At 41.7% G+C, this 13,037-nt stretch overlaps 1 protein-coding gene across 1 annotated transcript in view; it reads right to left on the bottom strand.

The window, feature by feature from the left end:
• PPP1R13B (protein phosphatase 1 regulatory subunit 13B) overlaps positions 1 to 13,037 on the bottom strand; it is a 46,595-nt gene that overhangs the window by 26,653 nt on the left and 6,905 nt on the right. The window contains exon 3 of the mRNA XM_021708527.1: positions 11,511 to 11,587. Within this exon, the coding sequence (XP_021564202.1) occupies positions 11,511 to 11,587 (77 nt within the window). The remainder of the gene's footprint in view (positions 1 to 11,510; positions 11,588 to 13,037) is intronic.

The raw sequence follows: 13,037 nt of genomic DNA, 5'->3' as shown, positions 1-13,037 counted from the left end.
GGGTGTGGTGGTGCACATCTTAGTCCCAGCTACTTGAGAGGCTGAGGGGAAAGACTCATGAGACCAAGAGATCAAAGGCTGTGGTGAGCTGTGATCGTGTCACTGCATCCCAGCTTGGACAACAGAGTGAGATTCCGACTCAAAAAAAAAAGAATTAACAAATAAATGAGATTGTGACAATAAAAAAGCAAGCATAAATATGTTCATAATTAAACTATCAATCTCAAAAGTATTAGGATCAGTTTTTTTTTTTTAAACTGAGAAAGCAGGATTTATTGAGAGGACAGAAAAGTTCCCACAGCAGGACCCAAGGGGATTGCCCAGGATCAGATTTTTAATAAACATGCTAGCCCATGATTTGTCAAAAGTTAGATATGAAAAAGGGGACCAGGCCAGACATGGTGGCTCATGCCTATAATCCTAGCTCTTTGGAAGGTCAAGGTGGAAGGATTACTTGAGGTCAGGAATTCAAGACCAGCCTGGGCAACATAGAAGAGTCCCCATCTCTACAAAAAAATTTTAAAAATTAGCCAGGCATGGTGGAAACCTATAGTCCCAGTTGGAGGCTGAGGTGGGAGAATCACTTGAGTCCAAGAGTTCAAAGTTACAGTGAACTATGATTGTGCCACTGCACTCCAACCCAGGTGAGAGAGCAAGAAGGGAGGGAGGAGGTGGGGCTTATTTCCCATTTAAATCTCTCATCTATATAATTATGTGTTGAATGATGATTCAGAAAGCTATCAAAATAAAGTTTGTTTGAAAAACAGGCTATCAGAATTAGATTTTTAAAGATATTAAATAACTACAACTTACTTGATAATTACAGTTGAAAGCATTTGATCACAGGTCAGTTGGTAATATGGCTTTAATAAAATTAATTTTTTGCCTCCTCAGATAATATTCTAAATATAATTTTTAAGCTGGTGGTACAACAATCCAGGTTTTTTTTGTTTTGTTTTGAGTCTGAGTCTCACTCTGTTGCCCAGGCTAGAGTACAGTAGCATGCTCATGGCCACTGCAGCCTCAACCCGCTGGGCTCAGGTGATCCTGCTTCAGTCTTCCAAGAAGCTAGAACTACAGGTGTCCACTACCACACCCAGCTAATTTTTTATTTATTGTAGAGATGAGGTCTTGCCATGTTGCCCACGCTGGTCTCGAACCCATGGGCTCAAGCAATCCTCTCGCCTCTGCCTCCCAAAGTGGTGGGATTACAGGCATGAGCCACCATGCCCAGTCAACAATCTGGGTATTAAAGACATATGATAAAAGTTCTTAAAACAAATCATTGTAGATAATTATGCAAGATGAACATATGTCTTCCATTCTAATTCACTAAGGATATGTTTTTGTAGATTTTTAGTTTTTCCAAATATTAGTAAGAAGATTAGTTTTACATTCTATTAAATGTTCTATTGAAAATATTTTGCAGCTGGGCTCGGTGGTTTAGCCTGTAATCCGCACCTTGGGAGGCGCTGAGGTGAGTGGATTGCCTGAGCCCGCGGGTTCGAGACCTGCCTGGGCAACTTGGTGAGACCTCATCTCTACAATAAATCAAAAAAATTAGCCGGGCGTGGTAGCATGTGCCTGTAGTTCCAGCTTCTTGGAAGGCTGAGGCGGAAGGATTGCCGGAGCCCAGCAGGTTGAGGCTGCGGTGGCCGGGAGCAGTCACTGCACTCCAGTCTGGGCTACAGAGTGAGACTCCAACTCAAAAAAAAAAAAAAAAAAAAAAAAGCTAGTGGATTTTGTCAGCAACTAAACACCTAGTGGTAAATGGGTCACTTTGGAGGTCTCTAATCCTGACATGCTGATTTTAATATTCAGCCAAATAACTTCACCCTTGGTCAAAATAGACAAGAATGCCACTACAATATTACTTGGTACAAAAAAATAAACCTAAGCGTTCAAGCTTCAGTGAGATGACATGAAATAGTTCAAGTGTTTGTCATGCACATTCCTTTCTGCACTTAGTTTACGTGGAAAACACACTATGCCCACACATCTACCCTGGTCTCTCACCAGCTAAGCTCCCTTCTTTCTGTCCAAGTCTGACTTCCCCCCTAAATTCCCTACTTCTATTAATGGCTCTAGCATTTTCCCAGAATCCTAAGCATGATCTCTGCCTTGAGCCACCCTGTTGCTGCTCAAGTGCTCTTCATGACACTTCTCACTGTGCTGGCCTTTCTATCCCAGAACCAGCATTTTCCCACACCCGTATTTTGCTCCCGCCCTTCCTGTTGTCTACAGTGCTTTCCCCCGCTTTCTACAATTCACCTATCGTTTAAGATCTAGCTGCAATGCCATCTGCTTCCTGAGGTTTTCCTGATTCTCTAAGGAATCTCTCATACAATCATTCTGTTATTCAGGATGTTTATTCACTTTCAGCGATGAGAAGAACTCAGTGTTTTTAAATGAACTCTGAATTCATTCTAGAGATTCAACGATTAACATTAATGAGTGCCTGCTGCACGTCAGACATTTATATATACTTGAGTTCATAGTTATCTTAGCTGATACTTACAAAAGCCGTAGGAGGAAAGCTATTAAGCTTATTTGACAGATGAAAGAGTGAAGGCTCTGGGCAGTTGGTTGAATTTACAGGTTTTCTGAAACCAGCTTCCAAGGTAGGTGAGCAGTGGTGCCAGGATCCTAGCGGGGAAATCCTAACAGCAAGCAGGTACCCTTTCCTGCACATTGGAGGCATGGCCTCCTTACCTGGCTTCAGTTAGGCACACATGATTGCTCCTGGTCAGTAGCCATTTATTGTGTTGCAGGGTAAACACCCCACCAGACACAATGAAGACTTCTTAGCAATTTGAACAATATGAAAATGCTGTTTTTGTAGGTTAAAAAATGATCAAACAACAATTTCATATGGTTCAGATTAATAGGAAAGGATTAATTTTTCTCCCTTGAAAAATATAAAAACTAAAGCTAACTTGACTCAAGAATAAAATAATAAAGAAATAAAATAAAAGGAATAATGAGAACTCTAGGCAATTCTTTATTTTTGGAAGATTATGAGAAATGACAAAATAGATTTAATGTTGCCTGTCCAGTGACACTGAAGGGCTTTGGAATGAAACAGAGTAACTGAGGTGGCTTGCCTATTATTGTTCATATTACTCCTGTGAAAGTCTAAAAAAGCCTACCTCTATCTTTGACTTTCTTGGAAAAACTTCATATAAGTGATATAAATGAATTATAAGAAGGAACCAACTAATGTTAAAACCTCAGTTCTGATCATTATTCTTGAGATGGGTCTCAAGGAATTTCTTTTCTTGGATAGCAACAATGTTCTCATATAAACTAAATATATGTATTTTAAGATTTCTATAAAGAAAGAGCATTTTGTTAGCTGGCAATAACTTTTCTTGTTTATGCTATCACCCCCCAAGAAGTGACATTTCTTCTAATTTGTAGTTTATAGATAACTAGATGCCATCTGTACTTACAACACCTTGACAATTTCGTTTTCAAGTACTTTCCTTGCAAGTAAGTCTTTCTGAGATTGAAGTAGCTGTGAGTCCACTGTAAAGCACAGCAAACAATGACCTCACAAGGCTCTTATCTCCAGCCTCATTCCCATCCCTTCCTAATCTCCCACCCACTCCGACATATAATTCTTGCAGGTTAGCACCATGGGATCTTGCTAAAACACATCTTGCTTAAAATCCTACAGTATCAGTCTAAGTTCTTAGCATAGTGAAGACTGGCCTCTCTGGGCTGGTATTCCAGCTGCCCCTCCTTGGCGACCCTCTTCTGCCTGTCCCCATGCTGGGTTCTGGGCAATCCTGATCATAATGCTCTGCCACCACAGGGTTTCATGCCTCTTCCTCTATGTCTCTGCAGACGCCTCTGATTCATTCCTCTGGGAAATCTTTCTTGATATCCACCTGGATAAAATGAATCAAATCATATCCTTTATTTTGGTTTTACTCTTCCTAAACTTTTCACACTGTTATGATTTATTTGTTTATACACTGAGCTACGGAAACACTCTTTCTCTGGGGAATCTGAAAGGAGGCTGCTTAAAGTCTTTGGTCTGTTTACAATTAAATTAAGTTGGATAGAATTGCTTTAAGAAGAATAAAAAGAAAAATTCTAAGCTTGGGTGATAGTCACCTGAGTGTCTCCTTATCAATTCTTTAAACTATACATATTTTATACATCCTTCTGTATATATATTATACAATAAGGAATAAAAAGAATTAGATCAAATGTCTAGTATCCTATCTTGTAAATTAATTACAAGATTTTTAAAAAGCAACTATAGCTAGTTTTTTTTTAAAGAATAAATGTTTCTGATGTATAATGTCATTTCAAAAATGACAGGCATCCCTAAAACAAAACTGTGGCAAAATAATTAGAATAAAGCCTATTTATGCTCACATAATATTCATCAATATAAGATCATTCCTCTTCAAATTATTTCAGGTTTGGAGAGTAGTTTTGCTTATTTAGCAAACAAAAAATAGGTGATAATGATATCAAGATACATTATAAACATGGATGCTTATTTTATCACATAAAATGTTCAGTAAAACCAAGCCTCTCTAACATCTCACTATTCTGGAGCCAGAATATTTTATATTCCAACAGTGACTAAGTCTCACAAATTAGTAAGAGCCAATTAGACAGCTAAATTCATACAGCACCCACTCCCTGCAATACTACTACAACATGCTATTTTATTCTATAAATGTGAATTACTCCAATGATGAAAATTCACCTGTGTCAATTCAGTTCAGTTTAGCACACATTTACAGTCAGGGCAAGATGCTAGGAATGGGTAGGGCTAGGAAGGTCGGCAGAAAAATAGGCTATCAAAGTGCACAAAAGCCAGAAAGAGAAAATGCACTCCATGTCACATGAGCACTAGGAGAACACTAGGATACTGCTCTGCTTCAAACAGCATGGCTGACAGGACACCCTGATCCACACTCTGATAACAACATCTCAAAGGCAAGATAAAACACAAAAACATGTTTTTAAAACATCACTGAGGCCAAGAGCCGTGACTCATGCCTGTAATCCCAGCACTTAGGGAGGCGGAGGTGAGAGGATTGCCTGAGCCTAAGGGTTTGAGACCAGCCTGGGCAACATGGCATGACCTCATCTCTACAATAAATTAAAAAAAAATTAGCCAGGTGTGGTAGTGCACACCTGTAGTTCTAGCTACTTGGAAGACTGAGGTAGAAGGATCACTTGAGCCCAGCAGATGAAGGCTGTGGTGGCCATGAGGGTGCCACTGAACTCCAGCCTGGGTGACAGAGTGAGACACCGAATCAGAAAAAAAAAAAAAATCACTGAGTTTGCCCAACAGTAAGGAAGTTATAGGGACCAAAAATAAAGAGAAGGTAAAAACCTTGGGCAATAAGAAACACCAAAGCTGATTTTTGCCCTGAAGGGTTTCTGTCCACCAGGGCACTTGCTCCCTAACAGCTGCTTAAGTCTGGCATTAGGAGATAAAGACTTAGGTCCATTCCAAAGCAGAGAGTCCAACAGAAGAAGCCTATATACACATTCAGGAGCCAAAGACCTCCAACCTCATTGTGAGGGTGATAAGAAATACACCCCATACAGAAGGGGCAGTGGGAACTTGCCCATCGGTAAGTGGGAGGAGGGACAACCCCAAAAATGTGTAATTATGACACAGCCCTCATACAAGTTTCATGAACCACAAAGCGCAGTAGAGAGTGAGCCTATCTTGTGCCCAGTTACTGATGAAAGCAAAGGCAAACTTTTCAGGAAAACCCAGCCTTTATCTAGGCCTCAAAGAATGCTCAGAGGTAAAGTTCCAAGGAAATGGAGCAACTCATTCTCAAAATTCAAGTCATACAACAATCAAGGCACCATGATTAAAAACCAGCAGAGGCAGCATACTATTATCAAAAATTATTAGTTGCAGAACATAAGATAACTATGCTTAGTGTGTTTAAAATATGAGCAAAGAGCAACCAAGAAGATCTGAGAATGATCCAACTAAAACTTCAAGAACTGAAAATTTTAATAAATTTTAAAACAGCTTTATTGAGGTATAATCAACATATAATAAACTACACATGTCTAAAGTATACAATTTGATGTCTTGACAAATGTATAAACCATGAAATCCTCATCATGAATCCACCATCTCCCCAAATGTCCCATCCCCTCTGTAATCCCTTCCCTTCACCCCATGCCCCTCCCCTGGCTCCCCATTCACAGGCAAATCCTGAACGACTACCTTCTGTCACCAGAGATGATTTGAGGTAAATGAACTCCTGCACCATTCAGTATGTTCTTCCTTGCCTGGCTTCTTCCTTTCAGCATAATGACTGAGAGGTTCATCCATGTTGTAGCATGTCACAGTAGTTCCTTCCTTTTGATTGTTCAGCAATATTCCACTGAATAGATATACTAAAGTCTATTCGCCTACTCACTTGTTAACAGACATTTGGGTTGTTTCTAGATTTTGGCCTCAACAAATCAAGCTGCTATGAGCATTCATGTACAAATTTCCACAGACATTTGCTTTCCATTTCTCCTGAGTAAATATTTGGGAGTAGAATTGCTGGGTCCTACAACAGATTTAGGTTTAAGTTTTTTTGGCTTTTGTTTTGTATGTATTTATTTATTTTTAGAGACAGTGCACACTCTGTCATCCAGGCTGGAATGCCGTGATGTGATCATAGCTCCCTGTAACCTTGAACTCCTGAGTTCAAGCAGTCTTCCCCTTCAACCTTCCAAATTGCTAGGATTATAGACACATGCCACCAGCTAATTTTAAAATTTTTCTTTTTTTTAAAGATGGTGTCTCACTATGCTGCACAGGCTGGTCTCAAACTCTTGGCCTCAAGCAATTCTCCCACATGGGCCTCCCAAAGTGCTGTGATTACAGGTATGAGCCACCACACCTGGCCTGTTTAAAAGTTTTAAAGAAACTGCCAAATTGTTTTCCAGATTATGCCATTTTATATTCCCACCAGGAATGTGCTAAGAGTTCCAGTTTCTCCATTTCTCACTAACACTTGTCATGATCAGTCTTTTTAACATTTTTTTTTTTTTTTGAGTAGGGGGTCTCACTCTGTTGCCCAGGCTGGAGTGCAGTGGCACATTCTCGGCCACCACAGCCTTGACCTGCTGGGCTCAGGTGGATCCTTCTGCCTCAGCCTTCCAAGTAGCTGGAACTACAGATGCACGCCACCATGCCCACTAATTTCTTATTTATTATAGAGACAAGGTCTTGCCAAGTTGTTCAGGCTGGTCTCAAACCTGTGGGCTCAGGCAATTCTCTCGCCTCTGCCTCCCAAAGTGCTGGAATTAAGGTGTGAGCCACCACACCCAGCAACATTAAACATTCTAATAGGCATGTAATGGTATTTCATTGTGGTTTTAATTTGTATTTTCCTAAAGACCAACAATGCTGAACAGGTTTCCACGCACTTATTTAGCATTCATAGATTTTCTTTGAGGACATGTCCAATCTTTTGCCTATTTCTTCTTTTTTTTTTGAGCTGGAGTCTCACTCTGTCACGCAGACTGGAGTGCAGTGGCTACTCCTGGCCACTGCAGCCTCGACCTGCTGGACTCCAGCGATCCTTCTGCCTCAGCCTTCCAAGTAGCTGGAACTACAGGCACGCACTACCATGCCCAGCTAATTTTTGATTTATTGTAGAGATGAGGTCTCGCCAAGTTGCCCAGGCGGGTCTCGAACCTGCGTGATCAGGCAATCCACTCACCTCAGCCTCCCAAAGCGCTGTGATTACAGGCTGAGCCACCGAGCCCGGCCTGCCTATTTCTTTCTAACACTGGGTTATTTGTTTGTTATTTATTACTGAGTTCTGAGTGTTCTTTATATATTCTAGATATAAGTTCCTTATATCTAGGAATGGGGATGGGGGGAGTGAGTGACTATACTAATAATGAATGCTTCCAAAAATAAACTATCACAGTTATGGTCAATTAATTTGATCATAAGTTGAACTGCTCAGGCAACTGGATATTTACATGCAAAAGAATGAGCTGGAATCTCAACCTCACATCATATACAACAATTAATTCAAAACAGATCACAGAACTAAATGTAAGAACTAAAACTATAAAGCTCTTAGAAGAAAACACATGCCTTAGCAACTTGCTGGACACTCTAGAATAAAGCTGAAACTGACTCAGGTTTTAAACCTGGTTAGCTGAGAAAACAAGAAGGGATGCTTCCAGAACACCTAAGTGGAATGTGCCTTTTCCCTTTCCTGATTTGGCTCTGAATCCTTTCACTCTAGTAAATCATAGCCAGAAGTACGAGTATGTGTCAAGTGTTGAGTCTTCCTAGTGAATCAGGGAACATGGAGGTAGTCTTGGCAACACCAATACGAGCATATAGAATGAGGATACATCAATCTGCCTTTAGAGCATGTTGTGAAACCAGCACAGGGACTCACCTGACCTGATGACCTGCAGTTTTCAAGAACAGGGCCTCCCAGCATCTGACCTCACCAGCTGCTGATGGCATGAATCACAGCAGCACAGCATCCTACCCTCCCTTCCCACATGCACGCCCTCCGTCCCTCGCCACGGCTGCTTGATCTGTCCTTGGCTGGCTCAGTCCACCAGGCAGAAGGTTTAGTGTGTCATTATTCTACAACCAAGATATACTCAGAAACATTTTGAAGGAAAGATGTTTTTAATATCTTAGTAACTTAAAAATGCACGTAAAAGTGCTTTGCAGACAATAAAGTGCTTTGCAAGGTAATGCATTGTTGGGCTTGAAAGGCAGGTGTGTGGGTCATAAAATACAGGACTATCTTTGATGTAATGCTTCCAGCACAAATTATTCCTCCAGAGTAGCTCTCATGCCTTCCTCTAATTATAAACTCACATAAAGAATACAAACATGCTTTAAATCTTGGTTTTGGGTCTTAGTTTTGTTGAACCTAAAATGTACACATTATCTCCATGTTAACCAGAGACAACTTCATAAAGAAAGGTCACAGATCCATCACATCAAAACTGGTCTACCTACTTTATTATACCTGTGGAATCCTCTCCTTCTGAGTCCCTTCTGCACATCATGTATATACACACCCCACTTTACACACAGCCTAGTCAACATATGTCATTGTCTCTGAAGTTCAAGTCATGGTAAACCTTAGGACTCAAAGAAGCGCCAACATTCTGTTGGACAAATAAGCTACAGATGCACCTGAAGGCTCCCAAACCTGGCAGGGCAACACAATCACATGGGAGGATTTCCTAGCCCCCACTCCAGTTTTACTGAATGAAAATTTCTTCCAAGTGGGGTCTGTTCCTCTATTTCTTAAGAATCCTGAAGCAGGTATGCCTGGAAGAACTCTGTAGAGGCTCTGGATTTGGAGTGGACAAGTATATCAGAGGGCAGGAGAAGAAAAGTTGTGCAACAATTTTTAGAAATTGGAGTAAGGAAGTACAATCTATAATCTTGACATTAGGAATATTTCTCCTTGAGTGACACAAGGACTATGATATTGAAACCAAAGAGTATACCACATGACTCTGCAGTGGATAATACCTGCAAAACATAAAATAACAAAACTAAATGTTTTTCAACTTTATAACAAATCAATAGGCAGAAAATAAAAAGCTTAATTATAGTTAGACAACAGTCCACAAATATTGTCAACCTTGACAACATAAAAGTCTGGTACAGCTGAAAGAATTGGAAGGAGGGAAGGAAGATGTTTAAAACTGATGGTACAAGCCAGGCTCAGTGGCTCAGCCTGTAATCCCGCACCTTTGGGAGGCTGAGGTGAGTGGATTGCCCGAGCCCGCGGGTTCGAGACCCGCTTGGGCAGCGAGACCTCATCTCTACAATAAATAAAAAAAATCAGCCGGGCGTGGTAGCGCATGCCTGTAATTCCGGCTACTTGGAAGGCTGAGGCGGAAGGATCGCCAGAGCCCAGCAGGTCAAGGCTGCGGTGGCCGGAAGTGGCCACTGCACTCCAGTCTGGGCTACAGAGTGAGACTCCAACTCAAAAAAACCCCAAAAAACTGATGGTACAAAGAAACAGAGATTTTAGTAAATCATTTAGAGTCACAAATGGAGCCAATAAAAGATCTAAAATAGAAATTCAGTAGCAAGTTGGGAAGTAGAGAGGCAAAGTAACTTGCTCCAATGTAGCTAATTAGAAAGCCCTGAAGCCAGCCTGCTGTTCACACTCCAGACTCATGTCCTTCACCAGCACCTAACTGGGCTAGGCACTGTGCTGGGAAGTAATTTGCCCAAGGTTGTATGCCCACTAGTGGTAGAGCCAGAAAAAGAAGCCAACTAATTCTCTAATCTTAATAGCATCTGGAAAAGTTATTACTAAAGTTTGTAGAAAGACCAGGTTAAAATGTCCCTACCTTCTCATTCTTTCAGCACACACTACTAACACATCTGACAAAGAGCCCCCACATCCTCCCTGACCTGTGCTAAGTGGTCTACCTGTTCTCCAACTCTACACCACAATGACAGGAAACTCCTGCAATCCACCATCCTCTTGGCCTCTCAAAACCTGACAAAGGAGCCAGACCAACAATGAAGATGCAAAGCAAGTCTGCCTGCTCAACTCTCAGTCTATGCTGAGCCCATCTGCTGCCACAGAGACGAGTCATTGTCATGTGCACAGAGGAACCCACTGCCGATCCAGGAGAGGCTATGGCAGCAGTACCTGAAGGGCACGCAGAGGGCTGCCCCAAGGGAGACTTGATCCGGCTCATGGACTATTGTGTGAACTGACAAAACCACTCAATGATCACTTCTTTATGTCTGCACATAATGTTTTGAAACATTCAACAAAGATGACAATTTCCACTCCAAAAATATTTTTTATTTTTTTGAGTTAGAGTCTCACTCTGTCACCCAGACTGAAGTGCAGTGGCTGCTCCTGGTCACCGCAGCCTCGACCTGCTGGGCTCCAGCGATCCTTCAGCCTCAGCCTTCCAAGTAGCTGGAATTACAGGCGTGCACTACCACGCCCGGCTAATTTTTTGATTTATTGTAGAGATGAGGTCTCGCCAAGATGCCCAGGCAGGTCTCAAACCCGCGGACTCAGGCAATCCACTCACCTCAGCCTCCCAAAGCGCGGGATTACAGGCTGAGCCACTAAGCCCAGCTCAAAAATATTTACTTATAAATTGTAGCCCAAGCTCATTGGCAGTGGCAAAAAGCAACTTTAAAAATTCAATTTGGCTGGGCACGGTGGCTTACACCTATAGTCCCAGCACTTTGGGAGGTGGAGGCAAGAGGATTGCCTGAGTCCAGGGATTTGAGACTATCTCGGACAACTTGGCGAGACCTCATCTCTACAAAGAATCAAAACATTAGCTGGGGTGGTGGTGTGCACCTGTAACTCCAGCTACTTGGAAGGCTGAAGTGGAAGGATCACCTGAGCCCAGCAGGTCAAGGCTGTACATGGCCGTGAGCATGCCACTGCATTCCAGTCTGGGTGACACAGTGAGAGTCCAACTCAAAAAAAAAAAAATATTTTTCAGTTTAATTCATTATCACTTACCCCATTTTCAGTGCGTTTTTCTCCAGGTACATTTATTACATTTCTCTGAGTTCGTTGCTCTTGAGTCTGACGGCCACCTAAAGAAATGAAAGGACCAAATTTACTAAAAGATATACTAGAAAAAATGATATTCTCCTATTTCTTCACTTATTCAAATAATTATTGAACCCAAGTATAAAATACCAAGCTGAGAAATTCAGGACCTTGTACAGTTGAAAATGTTTTTAAATGGATCATTTACATATAAAGCTGTTTGAATGAAATATTTTCTTTTTACATCCTATGTCAGAATCTTGAAATTGACTTATCAAAAAGCTTTTATCGTTTTAAATGGCAAAGACGGTATTATGGTGCGTTTTAACTACAATTAAAAATAAAGACTTTTTTTTCAAAAAGGCTCTTACATTGTAGAAGAAACTAAAATTAGAAGTTATATCCAGCAGTGTAAAAAAAAATGGATGCCCAAAGGGACACCATATCCAAACTGGCAGTCTTACGAACTCCCCTTTGTTCCATAAAAATTAAAACTGTTAAAAAAGAAAAACGCAGGCCAGGTTTGGTGGCTCAGCCTGTAATCCCAGCACTTTGGGAGGCCGAGGCCGGCGGGATCGAGACCAGCCCAGGCAACTTGGTGAGACTTCATCTCTACAATAAGTAAAAAACTGGCCAGCATGGCAGCACGCCCTGTAGTTCCGGTTACTTGGAAGACTGAGATGGAAGGATCACCGTAGCCCAGCAGGTCGATGCTAGGGTGGCCATGAGTATGCCACTGTACTCCAGTCTGGGTGACAGAGGGAGAAAGAGAGAGACAGAGAAAGAGAGAGACAGAGACAGAGAAAGAGAGAGAAAGAGAGAGAGAGAGAGAGAGAGAGAGAGAGAGAGAGAGAGAGAAAGAAAGAAAGAAAGAAAAAGAGAGAGAGAGAGCACCTGAAAAAAATTCTGGAAAAATCATAATATGAAAATATTGCTTCACCTTATTTTTATTTTTTATTTTTATTTTTAGAGTTGGAGTCTCATTCTGTCACCCAGACTGGAGTGCAGTGGCCGCTCCCGACCACCGCAGCCTCGACCTGCTGCGCTCCGGCAATCCTTCTGCCTCAGCCTTCCAAGGAGCTGGAACTACAGGCGCGCACTGCCACGCCTGGATAATTTTTTGATTTATTGTAGAGATGAAGTCTCGCCAAGTTGCCCAGGTGGGTCTTGAGCCCGCGGGCTCAGGCAATACACTCACCTCAGCCTCCCAAGGAGCGGGGTTACAGGCTAAGCCACCGAGCCCGGTTGTGCTTCACCTTAAACCAGGCATTTTCTAAGATGTCGCCACCTTAAAAAAGACAAAAATTGGTTCTTAGGAAATAAAAAAAAAATTACTATTATATATAAAGCCAAGATATAGCTGGGCTCAGTGGCTCAGCCTGTAATCCCAGCGCTTTGGGAGGCGGAGGTGAGTAGATGGCCTGAGCTCGTGGGTTCAAGACCTGCCTGGGTAACTTGGCGAGACCTCATCTCTACAATAAATAAAAAATTAGC

This window comes from Carlito syrichta, unplaced genomic scaffold, assembly GCF_000164805.1.
Source record: "Carlito syrichta isolate Samal-C Ts95f unplaced genomic scaffold, Tarsius_syrichta-2.0.1 Scaffold142862, whole genome shotgun sequence".
In the NCBI taxonomy this organism is placed as follows: Eukaryota; Metazoa; Chordata; class Mammalia; order Primates; family Tarsiidae; genus Carlito; species Carlito syrichta.
This window is presented reverse-complemented; position numbering and strand designations above follow the sequence as displayed.